This window comes from Pongo pygmaeus, chromosome 14, assembly GCF_028885625.2.
Source record: "Pongo pygmaeus isolate AG05252 chromosome 14, NHGRI_mPonPyg2-v2.0_pri, whole genome shotgun sequence".
Lineage (NCBI taxonomy): Eukaryota > Metazoa > Chordata > Mammalia > Primates > Hominidae > Pongo > Pongo pygmaeus.
The window spans coordinates 45,231,817-45,256,893 of NC_072387.2; the positions used below are offsets into that span (position 1 = coordinate 45,231,817).

The 25,077-nt window shown below is 40.3% G+C and overlaps 1 protein-coding gene across 1 annotated transcript; it reads left to right on the forward strand.

The window, feature by feature from the left end:
- Nucleotides 1-896: 896 nt before the first annotated feature.
- SERTM1 (serine rich and transmembrane domain containing 1) lies at nt 897-24,739 on the forward strand. Its single transcript, XM_054446436.2, has 2 exons — nt 897-1,099; nt 21,822-24,739. Exon 2 carries the CDS (start codon nt 21,998-22,000, stop codon nt 22,319-22,321), a length of 324 nt encoding a protein of 107 aa, XP_054302411.1. The 5' UTR covers nt 897-1,099; nt 21,822-21,997; the 3' UTR covers nt 22,322-24,739.
- The last annotated feature ends 338 nt before the right edge of the window (nt 24,740-25,077 follow it).

Consider the following 25,077-nt stretch of genomic DNA (forward strand, 5'->3'; position numbering starts at 1 on the left):
GGCCACTAATAGGTCTCACGGTGAAGACAGCAGAACCAGATGGAGTAGGGGCTCAAGGAACAGGTAGCCACACCAACACTTCCCAGGGGTTCAGCCCTTTACAGGCCACAGAGCAACAGGACTGTTGAATGTCAGAGTGAAAGAGACCGCAGACACCAAGTGATCCAAGTCTCTCATTTTCCAATTGAAAAACAGGAATACAGAGAGAGAGTCTTCTGGTCAAGGTAGCAGCACTGACTGGTAACTGAACTTGGTCGGATCAGTTAAAGCCTCCTTTTCCGGAGTTCTGTTACGACATATGACTCTCTACGCCAGTTCCCTAGTAGGGACTCATGACTGACTGTCTCCCTGGCAATGACAGAAACGCCAATCCTATTCGACTCATTTGATGATTTGGTGGTATAGGATTCAGAGGGGCACGCGGCGAAGGCTGAGCGAGGGCTGTCTGTGGTGAAGCTCATCACAGGATGAGGCCATGCCCCACGCAACTCAGTCAGAGCTGGGCTTGCGATGATGCACCCAGAGTAGTTGTTTTGGGTGGGGGCTGCGAGGAACTCATAAAAAATGTAAGAGGAGGAGAAAGTTGTCAAGAAGTGGATGCTTTCATCTGCAGAGAAAGGCCCCTGAGCCCTAAAAAAACTGCCCTCCTCTCCACTCCCCGCTCCCCCCACCCCACACACACAAAAGTTCACCCACTACACCTGCCTTCCCCAGATGGGGCTCCCTGCGCAACGCCTCCTCGTCCTCCGAGATTTTCCAACGGTGGCGCAAGCTCCTCCCTCGCCCGAGCTGGGCGCCATCCTAGAGCCAAGCGCCCGCTAGAGCCGAGACTAGGGGGCGGCGAGGAGTGGGACCCGCTCGCGGCCATTGGTTGTGCGGCCAGAAGGGGCGGAGGGACGACGCGCGGGCTGTGCGGAGCCGGCAGCCCTGATCCACTCCCGCTGCGCCCGCTGTCCGCCGTGCGCCCAGACTGCGCGCCGCGCCGCTGCGCCCAACATTCCCGAGGACGGCTTCGCGGGCGCGGATCGTCCAGACCGGAGCACCGCCCCACCGCGAGCGCAGGAGACCTGCCGGGGAAGTCGCGTGTCCTGACCTGCAGGTCAGTGAGGGAGACTTGCAGGGTCCCGAGCTCTGGGGGTGGACTTGCCCTGCGCGGAGAGCGCCCCACTCCTTGCCTGGGGCGGCCTCGGGTTCTGGAGGCGAGCCGCCTCCCAGACTCTCCTCCGAGATCTGGGCTCCCGGAGATCTGGCTCCTTTCTGAGAAACACCCCCAAATCTATCCCTTTTGAGGTGTCCTTACTGTCCCGAGAAGCAATCGCAGCCCGGCTCTCCGAGTCTCGGGGTGACTCCACGGGCTGCAGGAGGAGCCGCGAGGGGCCCTGAACGCAATGTCCTTGGCCCCGGGATGACCTGCCTCGGTCCCAGACACTGGGAACAGGGAAGGTCTACCCTCGCTCTCCTCCATGCAAATCTAGACAGTTCTACACTTTGCAGAGTGTGTGTCTAGGTGCATTCTGTTTGCTTTTGCCTTTGTGGTGTGTGGAGGGTCATTCTTGGGTTTGTTTTGCTCCTGTCTGATTTTCTAGGGTCATTTGCGTCCCTTCTCGGGAACGGGGACTCGCCATGCGCACACTGACAGCTGGCTTTGCACCTGCTAAGGCGGTGGAGAGTCTTTTCGCCCGTCTTCGGGTGGCCCTAAATCCGGGGAAGTTTTATGTGGCGCTGAACACTTGCGTTTCCCAGCGGTGTTTTCCCTAGCTCCCGGAAACCCAGTAGGTAACTGCGCCAGGGACCCTTCCCCTTTTCCCGTGTCTGATGAGACACTGGAATCCTGCCTTTCCCTGTCGAGGTGTGCGAATGATGGGCAAATTGCTTCAGTTCTGATTTAGGAAAGGGATATGTAATGTGCCCTCCTCCAGGGAGCAGAGGGATTCATTCACAGAAATATCTTGTTGAGGACCAGGATTGGGGCTATGCCTGCCCGCTTTCCTCCACCAGATGCCCGGGATCCATCGGACTCGGGTTTGATCTCAGACTCTAGAGATGGGGTCTGTTTGTTAGTGTCCTTCTTTTCCTCTCCCTGTTAATTTTTCTTCGGAAAATGTTCTGCTAAAGTAAGTACTTCAGTGGTTCTTTGTGGTAAATGATGGGCTCCGATGTCTAGAGGACGTCTCAAAGCCATCGCATTTGGTACAGTCTGCACTACAGGTGCAAAGGGCGGGGAAACTGACAGCGTTACTGTCCTGGGGTGGACCCGCGGGACTACTCCCTAAGACGTTTCTCCTAGGTGCCTTCTCCTAGGTGCTTCCAGGATTCATTGTTCAGACAACAGCCTGTCAACAGGAAAAGAGGCACAAGTGACAGTCTTTTCTTAAAGGGTTTGTCTCTTAATGCAGTCTTGCAGAGCCCCATGCACCCTCTGAAAAAAACAATATTTAATTTGCTGAATTATACAACTAGTCTGGGTGTCTCAGCTTATTTGTGATCGTGCCCATAGAGGTTCTTAAATATCTTTTTGTAACTAAATTCTCTTCATTTTACTAAGTAGAGTAGTGTCTTTTTCCCCGCCACCACCACACTCAGAACACCGTTTTTAGTTGATCTGTAAAGCAAATTGCCTTTTGGAGGGCTTGTGAGTGAGGCTGCCTGGTCTCAGAGCCTCCCTCAGCCCATGCCCTAGTCACCTTTAAATACTGGACATCGTAGGGCCGCCGAAGCATCTGCCAACCTCAGAAGTAATCTGGAAATATTGAGATCCAGCATGTGGGTGGGATATTCCATTTTTGTGTTTTGGCTTTGAGGGGCTTATTATTTTTGATTCCTCTATATAAGGCAAAGTGCTTTGAAGAGCTGAACGCACACATTTATTGTTCTCATTAAAGAAACCTAAAGAAACCTGTTGTAAGGTAAGATCGAGTCCATTCTCCCTTGCTGTTAGTTCGTTCAGTTCAACAGATTTTACTAGATGTCTACGATGTGGACAAGCACATCAGGGGTTAAGACATAAATAACTGTGTGATTGCATGTGGCATCAAATCCACGAGAGAGCTTATTTGCAGGTTTCCTGGGTTTCTTTTTCTTTTTTCTTGTTCTTTTTTAGTGAGGGCAGATGAAGAATGACAGAGCTGATTTGTAAGAATGACCAACCATACTAACCTTTAAGCAAACTTGGAGTTATACGTTCATTAGAAAAAAGAAAGACTAACTCATCACGGGCAAAATTCTGATTCAGTCTCTATGCTAGGTCAAGTCTGAGCTCATTTGATGATCGTTCTTCTCTGGCTTACTCTTCTCCCTATACTTATATTACAACATTTTGGGGGGGGGGTCCTTTTTTGTTTAAAGTTTGTACAGTTTGTACGAACATTTTTATACTTAATTAGTTATAATGAAGAAGTGAAAAATAAAATTATGGCTGAATTTTTGTGTTTTGTTCATCTGAGTTTTTAAAGTAGTAATTTAAGAATCTGAAAAAATACATTTCTGAATGGCCCTGGATGCCAGGCACTGTGTAGGTCCCACTTGCCTGGCTCCTGGTACCCAGTACCAGTAAATATTTGTTAAATGAAACTAAAAGCCAAAAAGCAGTGCTGCAGAAGAATGTTGTTTTCTTCAAATATCTACCTGTGGAGCCTATTATATTATATTAGTATATTAATACAAAGCATTATAGGCCTAATTTTTATAGATTTCATGATTGTTTACAATGAGAGCTAAAAATAATAATAATAAAGCCTTTAAATTAGTTAATGGAATAGGGAACCCAACAAGGAAGAAGTTCAAGCTTTAAGCCCACGAGTTGGCAGGATTCCCTTTAGCCAACATATGTGCCTAGAGGATTCAAGCCAGAGGCTTAGATGAAGAAGCCCTTGGTATGCATATGTGGCCCAACCTTTGATTTAGAATTCAGGAGGTCCGTCTGTGCATTCACTGGCCATTTCAGGAGCCGGGCAACAGTCTACTGGACCAAATTCTGTGGTCCCTTCTGTTCTGATTCTGATTTTTGGCAGATGTATCCCTAGGATACAACGTCTTCATGCTCAGTCTCATGACATAAAATGCGTCCTTCGAGAGTTCCTTATGGATATAGGAAATAGTCATTATTTAGCCTTTACTAAGTTTGGAAATTTTTTTTGAAAAAAAAAAAAAAGATAGAGATGTCTGGGCCGTCAAACAGCCGTACACACTTTAACATATCTCTAAGCATGAAGTAGCGTAATCCAGCCAAAACAGTGCCATATGACAAACCTCCACATTTCCATCAGAAATGGGGTACATCACTAATATTTTCTGAGTTCCTAAGTTTTAAATTCCCATCTATTAAGCTATATTAAGACAGGAAATTAGTCAGTCTAGGTCTACAATTTGTACTTTGATTCTTGATGTTGATATTGTTAATAGTGCAAGGGTCTGGAAAATGTAAGCCTCTAATAATTGTTAAAAGGGTCACTTAAGAAAGTAACAGACCTGAATCCAACTTCTGATGGGAAGCAGAAGGATAGGTGGCTATAAGAATCAGTTTCAAATTAAGAGAGAGTGGAAGATGACTGAAACCACAGTTAAAACACTAAGTAATTTCATTCAGGGAACATTAAACATATAGATTCACTTCCCAGGGGAGGCCAATATAGCAGCTTTCCTGGTTAACTTGCTAAGGTAGTCTGGTGCTGATTAGAAGTACCTGGTAATCTATCAACTGTTGCCGGTTAAACTGGCTTGGTCCTTATTCATCTTCAATTTCCTTGTGGCCAGGATTATATCAGAGGGATATACTATTCTCATTTCTTAAGTAGAACATTGACAACATCCTGTAAAATGCAATGCTACCTCCAAGTACATTTAAGCCCTATTAGGAAGATTGACTTTCTGGCATCAGCCTGAGAATCAAACTTTGAAAAAAAATGGTAGAAATGAACCATTTCAAAGTTTTGTGTTAAGTATAGACAGTACAAAAAAAGAGGGGAGAAGGAGGAGGAGGAAGAGAAAAAACAAGTCCTGGGCTTAAAAACCAGCAGTATTTTCATGGCATATGCTATAATCAAATTTTATTTCTATTTCTTACTGAAAATACCTTTATTATTTTTTCTGATGTCAATACACATCCTTTTTGTCAAAATATAGATACAGAAACGCACAAAATAGAATGTTAACATGCCCCCATAATACTACTCTCTAACAAAAACATATGTTAACAGCTTGGTATATAACCTCTTGTTTTGTTTTGTTGTTTTTGCATCTAAAATATATGTGTGTATAATAGTAGTAGCAGTAGTAGTTGTTGTTTTACAAAAAATGGAATCATAGTATACACTATTCTGAAGGTTACTTTCTTGACTTAGTCATAGATGTTCAGCATCTTTTCATGTTAAAAAATATGGTCCTTTTTCACAGGGAGGGGAACATCACACACTGGGGCCTGTTGGGGTGGGGTGGTGGGAGGGAGCATCAGGAAAAATTAGCTAATGCATGCTGGGCTTAATACCTACGTGATGGGATGTTAGGTGCAACAAACCACCATGGCACATGTTTACTTATGTAACAAACCTACACATCCTGCACATGTATCCTGGAACTTAAAATAAAATAAAATTTAAATATATATATATATATATAGTCCTTTTTAATATAATAGGATCAAGAGACTCCACTGTGTGACTCTTCTGTCATTTATTTAACTAGTCTTTGACTCATGGACATTTTAGTAGCTTCAATGTTTAGCTACAGAATACATCTTTGTGCATGTACTTTTAAACTTGTCTGATTTTTTTCTCCATTGGATAAATTCTTAAAATGTATCATTTACGCTGTTATCCTATAATGCTACGCGGTTTGTGTGAAAAGAGAAGCATTCAAATAGTTCATGCAACAAGCAGTAGACCTTCCTCACTGTGACCCATTCTTCCCTATGCCTGGCACATAATACGCTTTCCCTTAAAAAAAATTTTATTAGCAGTTAACATTCATATAGAAAAGTACACAGATCATAAAGATATATCATAAGATATCATAAAGACATAATTTATGTGTTCAATTTGACACACCCATATAAATGGTACCAGGCTCAAAAAAAAAATATTTACTAATGCATGTTGAGCATCCCTAATCGAAAAATCCAAAGTCTGAAATGTCCCAAAATCTAAACTTTTTGAGCATTGGCATGATGCCACAGTGCACAGTACCCTTTTCATCAAAAGGCAGCATGGCAGGTTGAGACTGAAAGCCTGCTGTTTGTTGTTGGTGTTGTTGAACAGCTGATGCAAGTATTCTTGAGATGCAACTGTACTGCTTAGTCAATTTTTTTGTTTGTTTGTTTTGTTTTTTTGTTTGTTTTTTGTTTTTGAGATGGAGTCTTGCTCTGTCACCCAGGCTGGACAGTGCAGTGGCGCAATCTCAGCTCACTGCAACACCTGTCTCCCGGGTTCAAGCGATTCTCCTGTCTCAGCCTCCTGAGTAGCTGGGATCACAGGTGCCTGCCACCACACCTTGCTAATTTTTGTATTTTTAGTAGAGATGGGGTTTCACCGTGCTGGCCAGGCTGGTCTTGAACTCCCGACTTCAAGTGGTCCACCCGCCTCGGCCTCCCAAAGTGCTTGGATTACAGGTGTGACCCACTGCACCTGACCTGCTTAGTTACCCTTGAACACATTTTTTTCTGTGTATTAATGATGTCATATCTTTTAGTGTTAAGTATTTATGTGTGAATATGTGTAAGAAAATAATTGCTATGAGTAGCATATAAATTCAGTCAGGAATTATGGTGATACCAAATAACCACAAATTGTTCACATGGGTGGCTAAGATAGTGACACTTTTGCTTTCTGATGGTTCAACGCACACAACTTTGTTTCATGCAAAAAAAAAAATTAAACATATTGTATAAAATTATCTTCAGCCTATGTGTATAAGGTGTATATGAAACATAAATGAATTTTGTGTTTAGAATTGAGTCCCATCCCCAAGATATCTCATGTATGTTCAAATATTCCAAAATCCAAAAAAAAATTCAAAATCAGAAACACTGATTCCAGAGCATTTCGGATAAGGGATAAGCGATACTCAATCTGTACCCTCTGCCATTCTCCTCAAGGCAAACCTGTCATTCTAACAACTACTCATGGGAAAGTCCTTGGTGAGCTTGGATGCTAGTCTCAGACCTACAGAAAGACTCCTTGCCAACAAAATGGGTCTAGTTGAATGGAATGAGTTTCTAAGATCCTTCAGTCTGTTCAGGTGTCGCCTTATTATCCCTGTCAGTTTTGGTCTTACATTTTTCCACTGAACTCCCTGCTTGGCACATATTTTGATTCATATGATGAAAAGCCTCTGGATTAAAAAAAAATTAACTTCTTTTTTGTCTGCCTTCCTCTTGTTAGCCACTCAGCTCAGCTCTGAGTATAGAGTGGATTTAGGGTTGGAAAGGGGGTGCTGGGCCCTCAATTTGTGGTCTCTTTCACTAGCTGGAATTCCTACTACATATCCTTTTTCAAAAACACGTGACATATAAACAATGACCTTCAAACTTCACTGAACTTTTGGGGGTGTCATTTTCCTGATTGCTAAAGAATTGTAGCTCTCTGATTCTATGAAAATTTTTTTCTTTTGCTGTTATTGCTGCTTGTGTGGTTTTTAGTTTTCGATAGTTTTACTTTTTTGTTGTTGTTGTTGTTTTGTTTGTTTGTTTCTGGTTTTGAGACGGAGTCGCGCTCTGTTGCCAGGCTGGAGTGCAGTGGTGCGATCTCTGCTCACTACAACCTCCGCCTCCCGGGTTCAAGCAATTCTCCTGTTTTTTAATAGGGGAAAGTTAAGATTAAGAGGGACTATAAAGGAAAACAAAAGAATAAATCAGGTACCTAGTACCTGATACTTATTTGCAGTTAGTTGTACGATGAATGAAAAAAGAGAATATTTGCTTCTCTTGTGCTCATCTGTTTTCATTCCTCTTATTATTTTCCTAAGAAGCTGAGGTTTTTGGATTAGTTCCCTGGCATAGCGCTGGTAAGGAGATTGCTGCTCACATCACCATGGCTATGATCTGCGTCAAGTACTACTCGAAGCACAGTCCATGCACCAGCGCCCATTTGAATTATTACTTATTCATCATGAGATACACAACTCGTGCCAGAATATAAATCAAATAAGGCACTAGGCATACTTTTTAGTTTAACTATTTCCTTTCTTTCTCTTTCTTCTTTTGTAGCAAGACTTTCTTGATGAAGGAAGCACTGTATTTGTTGCAGTTTCCTCATCTCACAGGGACCTGTAATCAACATGCCACTGAGGGAGCCAGGTGGCTGCTTTGAGTAGCCCAGATCTCCAAAGTACCACTTTGTAGTCAAATTGAACATTTTATAAAAATGTAAACATTTTCTTTTTCTGTGCTGATTTGCTATTGAATTTTTCAAGCTGTTTTTGTTTCATTTTGGTTTGGTTTGGTTTGGTTTAGCATTGAAATGGAGTAGCTAACAATCCTATGGTATGTGATATTCCTGAATGTAGTGAATTATAATAAGCTTCCCCTACAATGATCATGAAGTGGGGATTTTCCTTGACCCTTTTTATTTCCACAGATAAGCACAGTGTCATAGGTTGTGATGATAAAGGATTTGTGATGTTCAAAGGATGGAATTATCATGGAGTTTAAGAAATTCTTTTAAAAATACATTCTGGGTCATATTCAGCCAGAGCTTCATCGTCTCACTATGGTAAACTCTCTTGATTTTTATTGTGCCCTTCAGAATACATTTGTTACAACCCTCCAGCTTGTTCACAAGAATGTATTTCAGTATTTCCAGCACACTCCTCCATCCTTTCCTCAATTATCCTGGCGAACAGTTGACCAGATAAAATCTTAGCTTTCTTAGACATTGTTGAAAGACACAATTGGTTGATTTTTAAAAGTATGGGCAGAGTTTGCCCTGGAACCAGAAACTATTAATTTTATTGCCATAACTGAAACACTTCTAAAATTTAGAGAGCGTTCATCATCATTATTCTTTACTGTTGATGCTTACACCCTTTGAGTAATCTTTATGATTTTACACAAGATCATTTATTCATTTGTTAAATAAACATTCTTTTGCCTGTAAAGACAGAATAAACATGAGCTATCTCTCCAAGAAGATTCAAGTTTCTTTATTCCCTTATTCTTTCATTCATGCAGCCATCTAACAAATGCTGATTGATCATCTTTATGCCACATTCTGTACTAGTCTGTGGATATAAGATAGGTGAATTGTTATTTCTTTATTCTAGGACTTCCCAGTTTGTTAAAGCAGATAGGTAAATAAATGTAGTAAGTATAATAAAATGTGAGAAATGCTAGTGTAGAAAGGTACAGAAAGTATGCTGAGAATGCAGAGGAGGGAGCCAGAAATTTGCATAGAGAAAGTAGGTAGGGATTTCTATTAGGTGAATAACAAGCAGATGAGACAGAGGATGGATGGCTTGAGTAGAGACCTCAATTTATTCAAATGCAGTGAATAAACTGGATTTGGGTTCAAGTTAGGGAGAGGATATGTACACATATAAGGATTGAACATAAGTATTTTTTTAACTGGGGAATTGAAAACAGCATGTTATGCCTGGCACATGAATCTTAGGTACAATGGTAAAAACGAGACTGGAAAGTAGCCTGTGGCCAGATCATAAGGGACAGACCATATAAGAGAAGTCTTAGATTTCTCACTGTAGCTGGCAACTCTACAGATTATAGATGCATTAGACTCATGCACATAATGATAATATTCTACCCCTTCCTGTACATTGTTAAGAAATATTTGTTCAATGTATGCTTGAATGCAGCAAACACCATAGTTTTTCTTTTTCTTCTTTCTTTCTTTCTTTCTTTATTTGTTGAGATGGAGTCTCACACTGTCACCTGGGCTGGAGTGCAATGGCGTGATCTCTGCTCACTGCAATCTCCGCCTCCTGGTTTCAAATGATTCTCCTGCCTCAGCCTCCCAAGTAGCTAGTTTTTCTTAACCAAAAGCAATACCACTGACCCTTGTACAATGAGTTGTTTTTTCCACTAGGAGTCATGAGTTAGTCTTAATATCCTTATTGCCGCTCACCTGTTCCCATTTGAAACCATTTGGCCTGTTTAAGTGACAGCTGGTCAGGATTATCCTTATACAATAGCAGCTCATCATATTTGAGCTTGTTAAGGAACATGTCTTTGGCACTACCAGTAGCTAAATCTCATGCCCTTAAACCTAACACTTCTATGAAATTAAAGCTAACCAAAACAGCCTTTAAAACCTTCTTTCTCACCAGTGCCAAAAGAGAGTTTTAATATATTACATACACAATTCATACAACTCTCAGTTATTCATAATTTGACTTATTTATGGTCAAATTCTTACAGACCCATAATAAACTCAGCCATCAAAGTATAGTGAGACCTTATGTTAGTTAGCAGAAGGAGAATGATGCTACAGTAACAAATAAGCCCCAAATCTCAGTGGCTTAAAACAACAAACGTTTATTAATGTTGACATAAGTGTCAATGGGGCCAGCAAGGGGTGAAGATACTCACTGTGGTCACTCAAGGATGCAGACTGATAGACATTGGCAGGTACTTACACCATTACACAGTAACTGCAGCAGAGGGAAGGGGTGTGGCAAATCTCACACTAGGTCTTACATTTTCTATCCAGAAGGGACATGTCACCTTTCATACATTTCATTGGTCAAAATAAGTCATACAGTCACCCTAAATTCAGAGGGAGTGGGAACATGAAATCCTACGACAGGCCTACAAGAAGGGACATCAGAAACATTTCGTGAACAGCACTAGTGACTGCAAGCCTCAAATACATTCCTCCTCAACCCACAGCCTCCCCAGAGAGAAGGAATGGAATGAACATACAATTTGGAGATGGAGAGATGTAGATTTGAATTCCAGCCCTGCCTCTAAGTTGTTGGGTGAGCTTGGACAAGCCTTTAAATTCCCTGAGCTTGCGGGGCACAGTGGCTTACGCCTGTAATCCCAGCACTTTGGGAGGCTGAGGCAGGCATATTTCCTGAGCTCAGGAGTTTGAGACCGCCCTGGGCAACATGGTGAAACCCCATCTCTACTAAAATACAAAAATTAGCCGGACGTGGTGGTGGGTGCCTCTACTCCCAGATACTGGGGAGGCTGAGGCACGAGAATCACTTGAACCCAGGAGGCAGACGTTGTGGTGAGCTGAGATCGCACCACTGCACTCCAGCCCGGGCGACAGAGCGAGACTCTGTCCAAAAAAAAAAAATTCTCTGAGTTTTAATTTTCTCATTTGCTAAAAAAGATGATGGGAGATAATACTAACTGACTTAATGAGTTGTGGCGATTAAAGAAAACACATATACATATACAGACACACATCCAAAATTGGTACATGCTTTTATTTGATAAATACTAGCAGCCATCATTTGTGTTACCCTGGTTCTTTTTTCTCAAACTGATTTGTGTGCACATTCTTTCTCCTCCACAAGCATCCTGGGTTTGCCTTCCTCTGCCAATCATGCTCTGAAGACAGACTGCTACTCCTCAATGACTTGGAGATGCCCCCATTATCTCTTTCCTCTCTCCTGTACCTCCCGTCACTCTTCTGCTGTGATGTGTCCCTGCATCCCAGCTCAAACCATTGAAACAAAAAAGAACTGATACTAGATGTAAGAATAGTGAATAACAGGTGAAAGTGTAGGCTATTTCTACAAGTGAATTAAAAATGCAGAGCTCACATCCTCTAAAAGTAAGGTGAAGAGCTCAGCCTTGATAAAGGACTGTCAAAGTCAGTTAAATCTTGTATTAACGATTATCCGTAATTTCCTTGAGTGAAAACATATTTATTTATATTTTTAAAAACATGTGTAACTATCTTCTATAGGTCACTACTTTGGCAGTCTGTTTTCCACAAATAATTCCTAATTATTTTTCAGTTTCACCTTCTTACATTTTCAAATTGAAATATGCTCTGGGAGAATTTGAGCCTACACTTATCTATTGCTTCCATATTGTCTTTGACAGGCTCTGGTCTTGAATCATTATCTAAAATGACAACAGGCTGCTGAAGACTTGATTTCCACCCACACTTGATAGCCTGCCATATCATTTTGTTCCACGTTATAAGGAACATGTAGACATTTTCTTTATTAACCAGACTTTTGAGTTCGCTGTGCCGCCTGTGAGAGAAAGAGAGAGTATTGGCAGGCTCGGCCGCTGTGTTCACACTGAGGATTAGCAGGACCACGGGAAACCCACATGGGAAGGTGCTTTCCTAATGAAGGACACAATGTCCTCTTTCTGTTTTCTCCCTTCCCAGGTGTCCTTGGAAATCCAGGTAGATGAGTAATTTCGCAGTCATGAGAGAGCACTTAGTCTCCTTCTATAGATCGTGTTTTATGTAACCTCTGTCTAATACCAGATTCATCCGGCACTGACAATTTCAGGTCCCTACCTGTATCCTCAGTCATATGACTGGTGACAACTGGGGAAAAGCACTATTCATATCAATGTTTCCTATTTTTTAAAATTGCAGCTGCATTTTGCCATGACTAGCTTCAATTTCTGAACTGTTCATTGGCCCCTATGACAAAAGACTCTGCCCTGGACTGTAAGTCAGTTCATGGGATCAAGTTTAGACTCTTGCTACACTAGAGAACTCACCCAAACCAAGGTGACTGAGGAGATGGTTGCTAGTTATAAGAGTTGTAAGGAGTGTGAGCTTTTTTATCTGTGGAACTTGCTACTTGCAGCCTCTTTCACTTAGCTGCCCAAGTGAAGTCTCTACTTCTGTTTAGTTTATCTGCTGCTTCTGTTTCCTGAAGTCCCTACTTTGAACCTGGACCATGTTGGCTCTTGTGGGTTCTCCCTGATCTTCTCACAGATCACCTACTCATTGGTCCTCATTAGAAAACTGCTAGTCCCAAGCTTTGACTGGGTATTTAAACTGCAGGAGAGATATCCTTGGCTGCCTCTGAAGATGACTGATGATGTAAGATGCACATAACAGGATTACTTGCTCCTGGAGGCCCAGATGAGATTCAGTCCAGTGGGTGGTGGCAGGAGTAGAATTGTCAATAAGGCTTACTAGTGAGTCACCATTCTTGGTCTTGAGGCAGCCTCTCCCACCACCACAGGCACAGTTTCCTGGTCATATTCAGCTCCCTCTAGTTCATCCTCTGATGCTTCACTGCAAGTGTTTGTGGCTTACTGGGCATCATGAGCTGATGGTAGCAGCAAGTAGTTGAGCCTTTTCTAATGCCCACAGAAGAATCTGGCTTCTATCATTGTATTTCCTTAGAAGCTTCTAACATTTTGGCTGACTTAGCGCATATTTTTCCAAGCATTTTTTCTTGAGTTCCTTGGGACAAGTTATTTTCTTCCCCATCTTGCATGTTGAAAATTTCTAAAACTGTTGAAAACTTGCAAGAATAATAACAATAAATACCTACATATCTGTCAACTAGATGAACCAGTTAACATTTTGACACACTTGTTTTATGTATGTATGTATGTATATGCCTATGTGTGTGTACCTTTTTTGCTATTTTGGCTGAACCACTTGAGGGTTAGTTGCTGATAATATGAAGCTTTATGGCTAGATACCTTAATATGCATTTCCTAAGAGCAAGAACATTCTCCTACGTTACAACTAGGAAATTTAATATTGGTATAATTATCTAATGTACAGTCTATATTCAAATCTCCCCAGTGGTCCTAATAATGTGCTTTATAACAAAGCTGGTTTTTTTAATTGATCCAAGATCCACCAAGGATCTTACATAGAGGATCCTTGTAAGGGAAGAAATCTTGAAGTCTGAATCCTACTTTTTTTCTCTGAGTATTCAGCTGACTACTAAACAATATAATACGGCCAAAACTGGATGTATCCAAAACTTAGCCTGCCTAAGCTGCCAATTAATAGGCATTATTCTTTTTAAATAGCCATTTTACTGTTGAAAGCATTATCATACTTTGACTGTCAGCCATAGAGGACTGGAAGAATGAGATAATTTATTTGGCAAAATTCATACGTATATGTTATGCCAAACACTTGGCTAATATCTGGATGAGATGGGCAATTTACAGACTATGTAATCAACTAGGGTTCTATCTGTAGTTGTGTTATGAGAAACAATGGTTCATTAATTCAAGGAAATGTGAATTAAAAATGTCATGAAGTGAAAGACTCTGTTAGCTTAAATTCCTATTGGGAAATGCAAGACACATAACATTTATGCATATTTGAGATGTTCTAATCCATTTTTAGGGAATAGGATATTATATAAAGCACCCTAGTTTAAACAAATACATGACTATGGTTGTCAATAGAGATAGATATAAATAGTGACCTGTGTAATTATTTTGCTAATGCTGAAATTTTTTTTCAGACAAGTGGATCCAAAATCTACCAATGGTCTTGCATTACATTAAGGGGAAAAGTATCCCCTCAATGGGGAATCTTTACTTTTTTTTTTTTCAAATTGTGCCTATACTCATGATCTTATGGATAGATAATGGTTGTTATTCCTTGTATTCTTATGTGCAAAAATGGAGAACTTGATACACTGGTTAGTTTACATTGCTCTCTTTCTATGCATCAAGCCTCAACTATCAAGATATTTTAAGTGGCAAAGAAGTTTGGGGTCTATGTTATAGAGTGAATAAAATATTTACTGCATATCCATTCTGATAAATTAAAAGTACACACACATACACACACACAACAACAACAACAATAATAAGACATTTACAGGAACAGAGACCAGCCAAAAGGTTCTCATTAAACTCGTTAGCCTGGATGCCTGTGAGAGATGGAATTTCAAGTTCTTCCCTGCTCTCTTAGGACAGTTTTAGAGGCCCACAAAGGCCCCTGACGCCTGAGGATACCTAGTAGTTTACATGCAAAGGATTAAAAAAAAAAACAAAGCTCTGGCTGACTCATTCCCAGGGATTTGTGACAATCACAAATTTATTTTACAAGCACAAAATCTTTCCAAATATCACTCTCTATATGGAGACTGTTATGAACATTTTCTGATTGGACGAAAAAATATATATTGGATACAAATTATTTTACTATAGAGACAAAATGAGACACAAAAGAAAAGGAACAGGCACCATTCCATTGTCCTAGCATGGCATGGTTTTATGAGAATTCTATTTTATTTCATGTATTTTTTTTTTTTTTAGACAGGGTCTCACTGTGCCACCCTGGCTGGAATGCAGTGGCACGATCATGGCTCACTGTAGCCTTGACCTCCCAGGCTCAAGCAATGCTCCCACCTCAGCCTCCAAGTAACTGGGACTACAGGCACATGCCATCGTGCCTGCATAATATTTGTATTTTTTGTAGAGATAGGTTTTCTTCATGTTGCCCAGGCTGGTCTTGAACTCCTGGGCTCAAGCGATCCTCCTGCCTCAGCCTCCCAAAGTGCTGGGATTACAGGCATTAAGTCACCATGCCCAGCCCGAGAATTTTCTGAAAGGTTGTCTAGTTTTGCTAAAAATAAGCAAGACTTTTTACTTTACTAATGCCATGATTTAACCAATTTTAGCTGCTCTGAGATTAAAAGATGTTTTTCTTAATATACTTCTAAAATATTGGAAATGATCAGAGCAGGATGAGGGGAAAGAATTGATCCCAAAAGCTCTCATTTAAAATGCTGTAACATCTTGAAAAGCCAATCTTGTTTTTACTTTCTTTCTTCCCATTGATTCATTATGATCTTGCTTATGATCTTCAAGTCATTATTTCTCTGGCTGTTGGCTTTTTCTGTCAATCAAGTGTATAGCCAATGACCTCTTCTCCTGCTCTCTGAAAGTGGCTTTCATCATTCTGCTACTTCTTAATCAGTTCGTGTTTTCTTCAACCCGCATGTTACTCCTTTTCTTGTTTTGATTTAGGCCAGTTATGTTAGCCAAGATGGGTCCAGTCTCCCTGAAGTGCAGGAAGTCTACTCCTTGGTCTTTTGTAAACACCATAAAAGAATCATGAAAATGCTATGCCTGGACCTGGTTTTGTACTTGACCATTTTATCTAGAAAATTACCCATTTAGCTATATATTTTATTCTAAAAGAGTATCTTTTTAAATAGTTATTCTTGCTAAGGCAGTGATTTGGATATAAAATCCTCCCATGGATGTAAACAAACTAAAAAATTTATTAAGAATAATAGTTACATCCAGGCGTGGTGGCTCATGCCTGTAATACCAGCAGTTTGGGAGGCCGAGATGGGCAGATCACCTGAGGTCAGGAGTTCGAGACTAGCCTGGCCAACATGACGAAACCCCGTCTCTACTAAAATACAAAAATTAGCCGGGCATGGTGGTGTGTGCCTGTAATCCCTGCTACTAGGGAGGCTGAGGCAGGAGCATTGCTTAAACCTGGGAGGCAGAGGTTGCAGTGAGCCGAGATCATGCCATTGCACTCCAGCCTGGGAGACAGAGTGAGACTCTGTCTCAAAATAATAATAATAATAATAGTTTGATTTCCCCCAGAAAAACAAAGCTAAATAAATGCAAGGGACTTATACCTATAATTATTTTTGAGACTGTATGAGGTAGATGATCAAAACAGTTAAAGTTCATATCCTGTTTTGAAAGATTCTCCTGTGGTTTTTTTTAGCTTCCCTCAATCAACTCTGTTTTATATATCAAGAAAGATACATTGTGAATATTCCGAGAATTATACCTTACGTAGATAACTAATATTTAAAGAATTAGTGCAAAATAAGTTCTCTAAAGTAAAAATATTCTGAGTAAAATTTATATTTATTTTTATTTTTGCTGAGGAAATATTTTACAAAGCCTAAGAGTAATCCAGGTGGACAAAAACCATCACTAAGGGAGAGAAGGAGAGACTGGACCGGACCCAAAGCAACCTAATGGCCTGCCCTGGAATTGATTCTTAAAATAAATCACTGATACCAAGCTATTAGTTTGTCGTTTCTATAATTTTTATCCACCAAAGTATTATGAAAAAATTCTGAGTGTATTTTCTGATCATTCATTTAGATTAAAAAGTAAATTAAAAAGACTGTTCATTTTTATCTTTTGTCTCACATCACCCAATGGACGATTCAGAATCTCCATCTCCCCACCTTTCTTCGCATAACACGGCCCTCTAATTCAGTGTTCTCAATGTGCGATAGCAGATAGATGCACTTTATTTCCTTAAGGTGGCTTTGGTTTTTATCATGCCAATTGAAGGACTCATAATGAGAGTTCACACAAAACTCTACTCTCCCAAAGCATTGTACTGATAAGTAAAGGCGGTTCTCAAATAGGCAACTCTATGGATGGCTGAGTCAGCTTTGAGTAAGGGTAGCATGTAAGATAATAAACTTTATTTCTATAACTGCAAGGCCCAGGGGTAAATGTTTGCTTTTGAATGCAAGTGAAGATTTACATTTAGAGAAGGGTGGTGGGAAGTGTGTATTGTCAGCAGTAATCTTCTCTCAGCTAGCATGACCTAAAAGGCCACTAAGGAGAGAGAAAGCATTAAAAGGGAAGATAATCATGCAAAGGGTAAAGGAATGGCTGCAAGGTCTTATATAAAACATGCATTTTCTAAATAGAATGAAAAACATCTTTGCTCAGATGTGATAAGTTCCCTTCTGGATTCTGGAAATATTCGTTTTTAGGTGTTCTACAGAGGAAAAGATCTAATATATCATCTAAAACCATTAATTCCATTTGACTATCAAATCTTCCTTTTGTGTACTGGAAAAAGCATTTTATTATGTTGTGTTAATACTTTATGGCCACTTTCCTCATGGTTTTGAGAGGATCACCTTTTGGAGTATGACAGCAGAAACTGATAATGATGGAACATTGATATGGCATCTAACAGCCAGGACACTCTTTAAATATAAAGTCCGCAAGGGAACAAAGCAGCTTGTCCCAGTTTTCCACAACAACAAAAACCTTTCAAATAGTCATTATTCACATAGAAATGTATTTGAATAAAGTCATGAAATTTAAAATTGCTGTGCCATATTTGAGGCTGACTGGTAGCCTGAGTTTTACAAACCATTGTGTCATAGAAGTCAAGGATGTGGCGCAGGCTGTGCCCATGCGCTGACTGCCATGGTTCCTGCAATGCTTATGTGAGAGCACTCAGAGATGAGAGCTGGTCAACTCTTCCTCATTTATGGAGAATGAAGGTACATGCGAGAGAGTATGTTTTTCTTCTTCCCAAACATTATAGTCCTCATAATCCTTCCGTGGGAAGGAAGTTCTTTAAAAGGGGTCCCAGGGCTGTGGTGCTAAATGACTCGGAACCAGAGACCCAAGGTGTGCGCTGTCTATGTTGTCTCTCCGTTTCCCCATCCCACTGGGCACATGGTGAGAGACTGCACATCCCTCCTTCCTCACTTCACTAGGGTACTGCTTTTTTGTAGATTTCTTCCCAGCCCGGGCTTTTATTCCAAGAGACAAAGGGAAAGCTGGACACCATGAGCTAAAACATTTCCACAGGTCTTCATTTATAATGTTGTGATCCAACTGTCTCATTTTCCTTTCTCAAAAATCACCTTCTGAGGACAGTGATTCTGAGCGGAAAAAAAGCATCAAAATCCCCATGTGGCTTTAGGTGTCACCTGAAATGAGAGTCTGCTGGCGCTGCCCCGAGACAGGTCAAGGCTATGCATTTAAGATGAAGTCTCTTTCTTCTTTTCCTCAAACCTTATCTGTTTGGGAGCAACAGCCCGAGAAGCATCATCTTGAAACACACTCATTTGATTTCATTTCCGCAGTGCAACCTCCAGCCTCATTCCACACTGTCACAATGCCTAAACACATACAGGCTGGGTCACCCTGAGCATTATACAGCTACTGTTAAATAAAACCAGAGAGAAAGAAGATATTCCAGTGTTTAAAACTTCAATAAGGAAATGAGAATTAACATCCAAATTAAAATTCTTCCTAACAGTGCACATACTCTGTTGTTTCAGAGTATGAAATGAAATTTGTGTAGCTGTGATTTTAAATTAAGAAGTACCCTGGAAATGGTATTAAATCAATAATATTTGGGGGGAATACTTAAGGAAGAAGATATTTAGTTGTGAAATGTCAAATAAGGACACAAGGTTTCATTTCCTTGTTTTCTCCTATTGTTCCAAAGCCACTTAAAAGATCAGATGCTTTGACCAAACCTTCTGAGCCTCATTTCCTATAAACTCTCCTGTCAACAGTTGAGGCTCATGGTGGGGTTTTGGTCTGAAAGACAGCAATCTTCTGGAAGTAAAAACCTCCTCTTAGAATATTTACCCTGTAAAATGATATTAACAAGAGGTCTAGTAGCCAGCTGTGAGCTTTACCAACTGAATTGCTGATACGAGAGTGACATTGCCTGTGCCTCCAGCCCCACCCCTAGAAAATGATACAGACTTGGGTAGCAGAGAAGGTAGCTTTAGAAAAATCAGCCAACTTCAGCTGCACCTGTCAAAACTGTAGGACTAAGAGAGACCTTGAAAGTTCCTCTAGACTTTCTAGAAGGAACTATCTATCTACTGGTACTTTACTTGGGATGGCCTTTTGTGATTTTCTAAGTATGATTATGGAAAATGTTATCACATCTTAATTCAAGACCTCCTGGAGAAGTAGGAAAGCTAGGCATCACTGTTGTGCGAATGAGAAAAATAAAAGATCAGGACTAAACTGTGGGCTTGCCCAAAGTAAGTGGCAGATAGGAACTAATTATCCAAAGCATAATTTTTCTCTTCCTACCACAGTTGAGAAAACCAAGAACACAGTTCAGGCATGGATTCTAGTCACTTTTCTGTCACTGTCTAGCTATGTACCCTGAGTAAATCACGATGTCTTTGCATGTCAGTTTTCTCATCTCCAAAATGGGAATAATTCCTGCTTTACCTGCCCTGCAAAGTAGTCATGAGGAACACACAAGATGCATAGTCTTTGCCTTATCTGCCCATGCAGAAAAGAAATTATGTTTACATTTGATCCTTCCCACCAAAACATTAGAGAAATTGAGACCAGATGTTATGGGGGTGAGGGTGGGGAGAAGCCAAAAGCCCTTGCTTGTCTTCTAATTAGACATGTGACTTTTGTCAAATCAATTAGCTTCTTTATTTCTCTATTTCCTCTGCTACACTTAGGAGGTTGTACTTGAACATTTTAAATAGTTTTTCCCATCCAATCTGTGAGGCTTCTATCCTAGTTTTCTTTTCTATGCTACCTCTGCGACTCTTTGCTACATTCCCCAAAGATGAACGGCTGGAACATTTATGTGCTGTAAAAAAGCTAGGTATTGCCAAAACAGTGTAACACATTTGCAGTCCCACTGCAATTCTTCTTCTTCTTCTTTTTTTTTTTTTTTCTTAAAGTTGGTTAGGAACCTGTAGCAGCCTAATGGAATTAAAATCACCAGGCAATGCAAAATGATGAGTAGGAGTCAAATTATTTTAGGAACTACTAAGACACCATCCCTAGCCTACTCAAGAACTCACTAGGACTCATTAGACTGCCTGTCACCCAACAGGGACAGCCCTCTCTGAAGTGTCCCCACCTTAACAAGGATCATTAGTGCTGTTCAGCTCCAGCCACAGTGGCAAATGTCAACCCCTCCAAGAATCAGCTGCTTAATTAGATTTGGAGAACAGAATGAAAAGGCAAGTTCTCCAGGTAAAATGCAGGGCAGAGTTTAGGAAGAGAAAGCTAGAGGCAGAGTGAATGTTTTCCTGTTAGTTTTGCACCACAATGGAAGCAAGATTTAGAAATGTACAGCAAAATTATCTAGAGCCATACAGAGCTAGGAAGAGCATCTTTTCTGGACTAGAAGAAAGACTTATCTATCAGGAGGGATCCTCTTGTCTCACAACCTGAACCAGTGAAGAGCTTTTCTTTGCACCTGGCTAAGAAGAAATGGTCCCCCCTCCACACCCCTTAAAACACAATACCCTATACCCACCCATCCATCAAGTCCCATTATCTCCCACCACACACTAAAGTCATTTTTTTCTCCAATGCTTTATAGTTCAGCATACTTTCATGTCTATTATGTTGGTCAGTGCATAACACCATGGGAAGATGAAGCAGGTGTTGGACCATTTTACAGATAAGAAAAGTGATGCTCAGAAAATGTAGGTAATTTGCCCAGTTTCCCAAAGCTAATGGAGAACTCAGGCCTCAAACCTAAGTCTCTTGACAGCCAACCTGATATTCTCTCTACCATTCAGAGAGAATCTAACCTTTGTTCTTCTTCTAAATAAATCTAAAGTTTTTAAATTAAATGCCTAAAGCATGTAAAACAAAGTACCTAGGTACATTTAAGGAAAAGAGTTATATAGAAATGGCGCCTGATTTCAAGAAGATAGAATTTTCATAAACAAATCAGCATCTTACAAACATTCGATAAAAAGCAAACTCACATGTGCAGTGATTTTCCGAAGTGTGCTAGAGGGATTTACTGGTCAGGAATTATGCTAATGAGCTGGTGAATGTATGGAATTAATTTTCTTGGGGAGGGAGGTTTGGAACTAACTTTCTGTGTTCTCATCTCAGAGTGTACACTTGGAGCATCTATTGAAATCACAGCAGATGGAGCACATCATAAATGTATTTTTCCTTTTATTTTATCTTCAGCTCCTTGTAGAAACATAGCACCTAGGGTACTATAGACAGAAAATAAAAGTTCATTTTTATATCATCATTTTTAATATAAAGACATAAACATGACTGATTCCTAAGGGAGTTATATCATCTTGTTTCCTCCATGTTGAGTTTTCTAATTAATCCTTACTGAAATAAAACCTAAAAATGGAATTTAAATATGATTTTTCTGAAGAATGCACTGACTTGCTTTTTTTTTTTTCAGTCTCAATGCACACCTGATACCTGCTGCCTTAGAAAAACAAGAAGTTTTGTTGTGCTGATTTAACAGCCTGTGAATTCTGCAAACACGATCGTGAAAAAATGCCAATCTGTCCTGTGTAAGCCCTGTGTGAAGTTTTGACTTTAATCTACCAGATCACTCCTTCACCCTCCATAAAGATGTCTGAACCTGACACTTCCTCAGGATTTTCGGGAAGTGTGGAGAATGGAACTTTTCTTGAGCTGTTTCCCACATCCCTGTCCACGTCAGTGGACCCATCCTCAGGCCACCTGTCAAACGTCTACATCTATGTGTCCATATTCCTCAGCCTTTTAGCGTTTCTGCTTCTGCTTTTAATCATTGCCCTCCAGAGGCTCAAAAATATCATCTCCTCCAGTTCCTCCTACCCAGAGTATCCAAGCGACGCTGGAAGTTCTTTCACCAATTTGGAAGTCTGCAGCATTTCCTCTCAGAGGTCCACTTTTTCAAACCTTTCATCCTGAGGAAAATGGAAGAGTCCTTGAGTGTGGCAGCAGTTTTGACATCCCCTTACAGAAGTGTCCCGTGAGGCACTGCCTCATGAAAGAAATGACCCTTTTGGTGTAGACCTGCTTCTCCTTCTCCCTTTTCTCTGATTTCTTTTCTGTTCATGATGCTTTTCATTTGGGGATGGAGACACCGATGTTGGTGGAAATGTGTGCAAACCCCAAGGTGCAGAATTTCACACAAATGGCTTGATGAATCTAGACTGCGCTTCTTCGGGTAGGTCAGTTCATTCCACTTTGTTGGGCACCATAGACTCATCTGAGGTGGCCTCTCCGTGGATGCTGGACATGGACTCTTGCACTTCGTTTCTTTTACAAAACGGTGAAATCAACTGAGCCTGCAGAAACTGGCAAAATCAAGTCTGACCTATGTAGAAGTTATTTTCCAAATTTAAAAGATAAAGTGGAGACACCAAATTTAAAAAGGAAGAGAGTCAATTTAGATTTAATGTCTGACATTTCTAAACCTGAGGGTAAATATATGCTAAATATTTTCTTTAACTTCACTTTAACAAGTAAAAATCACACTTATTGATGAATGTAAGTCATTTGGAAAAGTTTTGGAAAAGTTTACATTTTAATAGCAAGACAAACATGTATTATGATGGAGCTTGTAATGTATTTCTGCCTCCTGGAGTTTTATTTTGTTTTTCTGCTTATGTTTTAGTCATAATGCCCCAAAGTTGTGGAATTTTTGTGATTAATTGCTGTTACTAGTACTAAGAGAAGCACCAGAAGAGATGGCAAGAAGTTTTTATATGAATAATTTCTATCAGTGAGAATTAAGCATATGGAAAATATTCATTTAGTTGTATTTTATACAGTAATAACTCTTAGCTGTTGTGTAAGTTCCTTTATTCAGTTTCATAGTCTTTATAATTTTAGTGCAGAATTATATTAAGCCTCCAAGATGTCTGATATTTGTTCACTCACTTAGGTTGCAAAACTTAGAAACTAAATTGCAAATATATGTGTTATTATATACTCCACGAATGTTGCGTCTCTGATAATTAGTTGTTGTATGTTAACACAATACTCTACATTAGGATTTCAGGATGTGAGTTTGTATCAAAAATTGTAGGCACTCAAGTTGTGTAGCTGCTAGGAGCTTTAGGGATCCTAGGAGCTGCCGTGCTGCAGGCAGCAGAGTATGTCTGAACTCGGCGGGCGGGTGGCAGGGGCTGTCTGTGAAATTAGGCACACATGTGAGCTCAGACATGGAATGTGGAGGAACTCAAGCTGCCCCTAAAAACAAAACAATCAAACTGCAGCTCCTTAAGAGTAAGAATTTTAATTTAATTTTGAAAATAAATGGCCCACAGGGTAAACACTGAACTTACTCAACCTACAGGAGGCCACTGCATCAACATGCCACGGTCTTCCCATGGCAACCGAATCATTCCTTGTTCAAAACATTTAATCATCTTAAGCAGTGGGGTTTCAACACACCCTTTGGTTAGATTGTACAGTCAGCACTCTCCAGTGATTAGAATGGGGGAAAGAATCCACTACTTGTACAGGGTTTATCTTTTTCATTCTAAAATGCTGAGTGAGTGGAGGTCTGGGAATGAAAATCAGAAGTCTGCTTCTTCTTTTAATTCATAAGCCTCACTTAAATCAGACCACATTTAACTATTTATATATCAAAAACGTCCCCAAACACCATAAGACCAGCACAGAGTTGCTGCCCTAAAATGTATAATTAGTGAAAAATTTACCTCTGCTTCCATTTAAAGTATGGCAGTGGGTTGGGTGTCATTATGTAGTATAAAAACTGGACTAGATAAACTGCTATTTTAGAGCATTATTAGCATTCTCTGAATATATGTATATATACATATATATACACACACACACACACATATATATATATATACTTATATACTCCCAATTAAAAGTCGTGCGAAAGCTACACAGGATTACAGAGGCATCTATATTATCACTTTTGCTCTTTGACTAATCCTATGTTGTTTTGTTTATAGAGAGAAAAAAGGACATGGGTGAAGTGATTTTTTTTTAAATAAAAGGACAAATTTGCCACACAACAGAACAATCCGAGTATGATCTGTCCTCAGGGTATCTTTACATCCTTTCCTTGTGAAAGAGATATAAAGACTTCTGACAGCAAAACTACTTTAAAAATCAAATCAAATCAAATCCACAAGCACACTCGCATTCCGCCCCTACCGCAGTGGTTCTTGCTCTCAACGTTTAGTAGAGAAATTTAGAGCCACGCTCAAAGATGGAAAATAAGATTTGTCATTAGAAGCTTGCCAAGGTAACAGATTGTGCAACTTGAGATGAATTCATGTTGTTTAAGAAGTTCAGAAAGGTTGGAAGATGGGTTTATAAATAAAGAAGTGGAGTCCATTGAAAGCCTGGTTCTTTGATTCTTTTCCAGTGAGGTGATTTATAATCTCTTCTAGAGAAGAAGCTTTTCCTAGGAGTTTTAAGCATACACCACACACCCACAGAGATATATAGACATATATTTACATATAAATATATCACTCCTTTTCTGTATGTTCTCTCTGAAGCAGGGTCAGGAATGTGTGACCCAAATGTCAGCCTCTCCCCAGCCCTGCAAGGGTCACCTCCTTCTGGGACAGTGAGTCCCACATTTCCCGGATGAAAAGAATGATCTGGGTGCTTCGACAATATAGAGGATCCCACGCCACACCCCAGACCTTCAGGAGTGGTGCCAGGGTATTTCT

Bases quoted from the DNA above. Each gene is read 5' to 3' on its own strand.
- SERTM1 (XM_054446436.2), top strand. From the start codon at position 21,998: ATGTCTGAACCTGACACTTCCTCAGGATTTTCGGGAAGTGTGGAGAAT.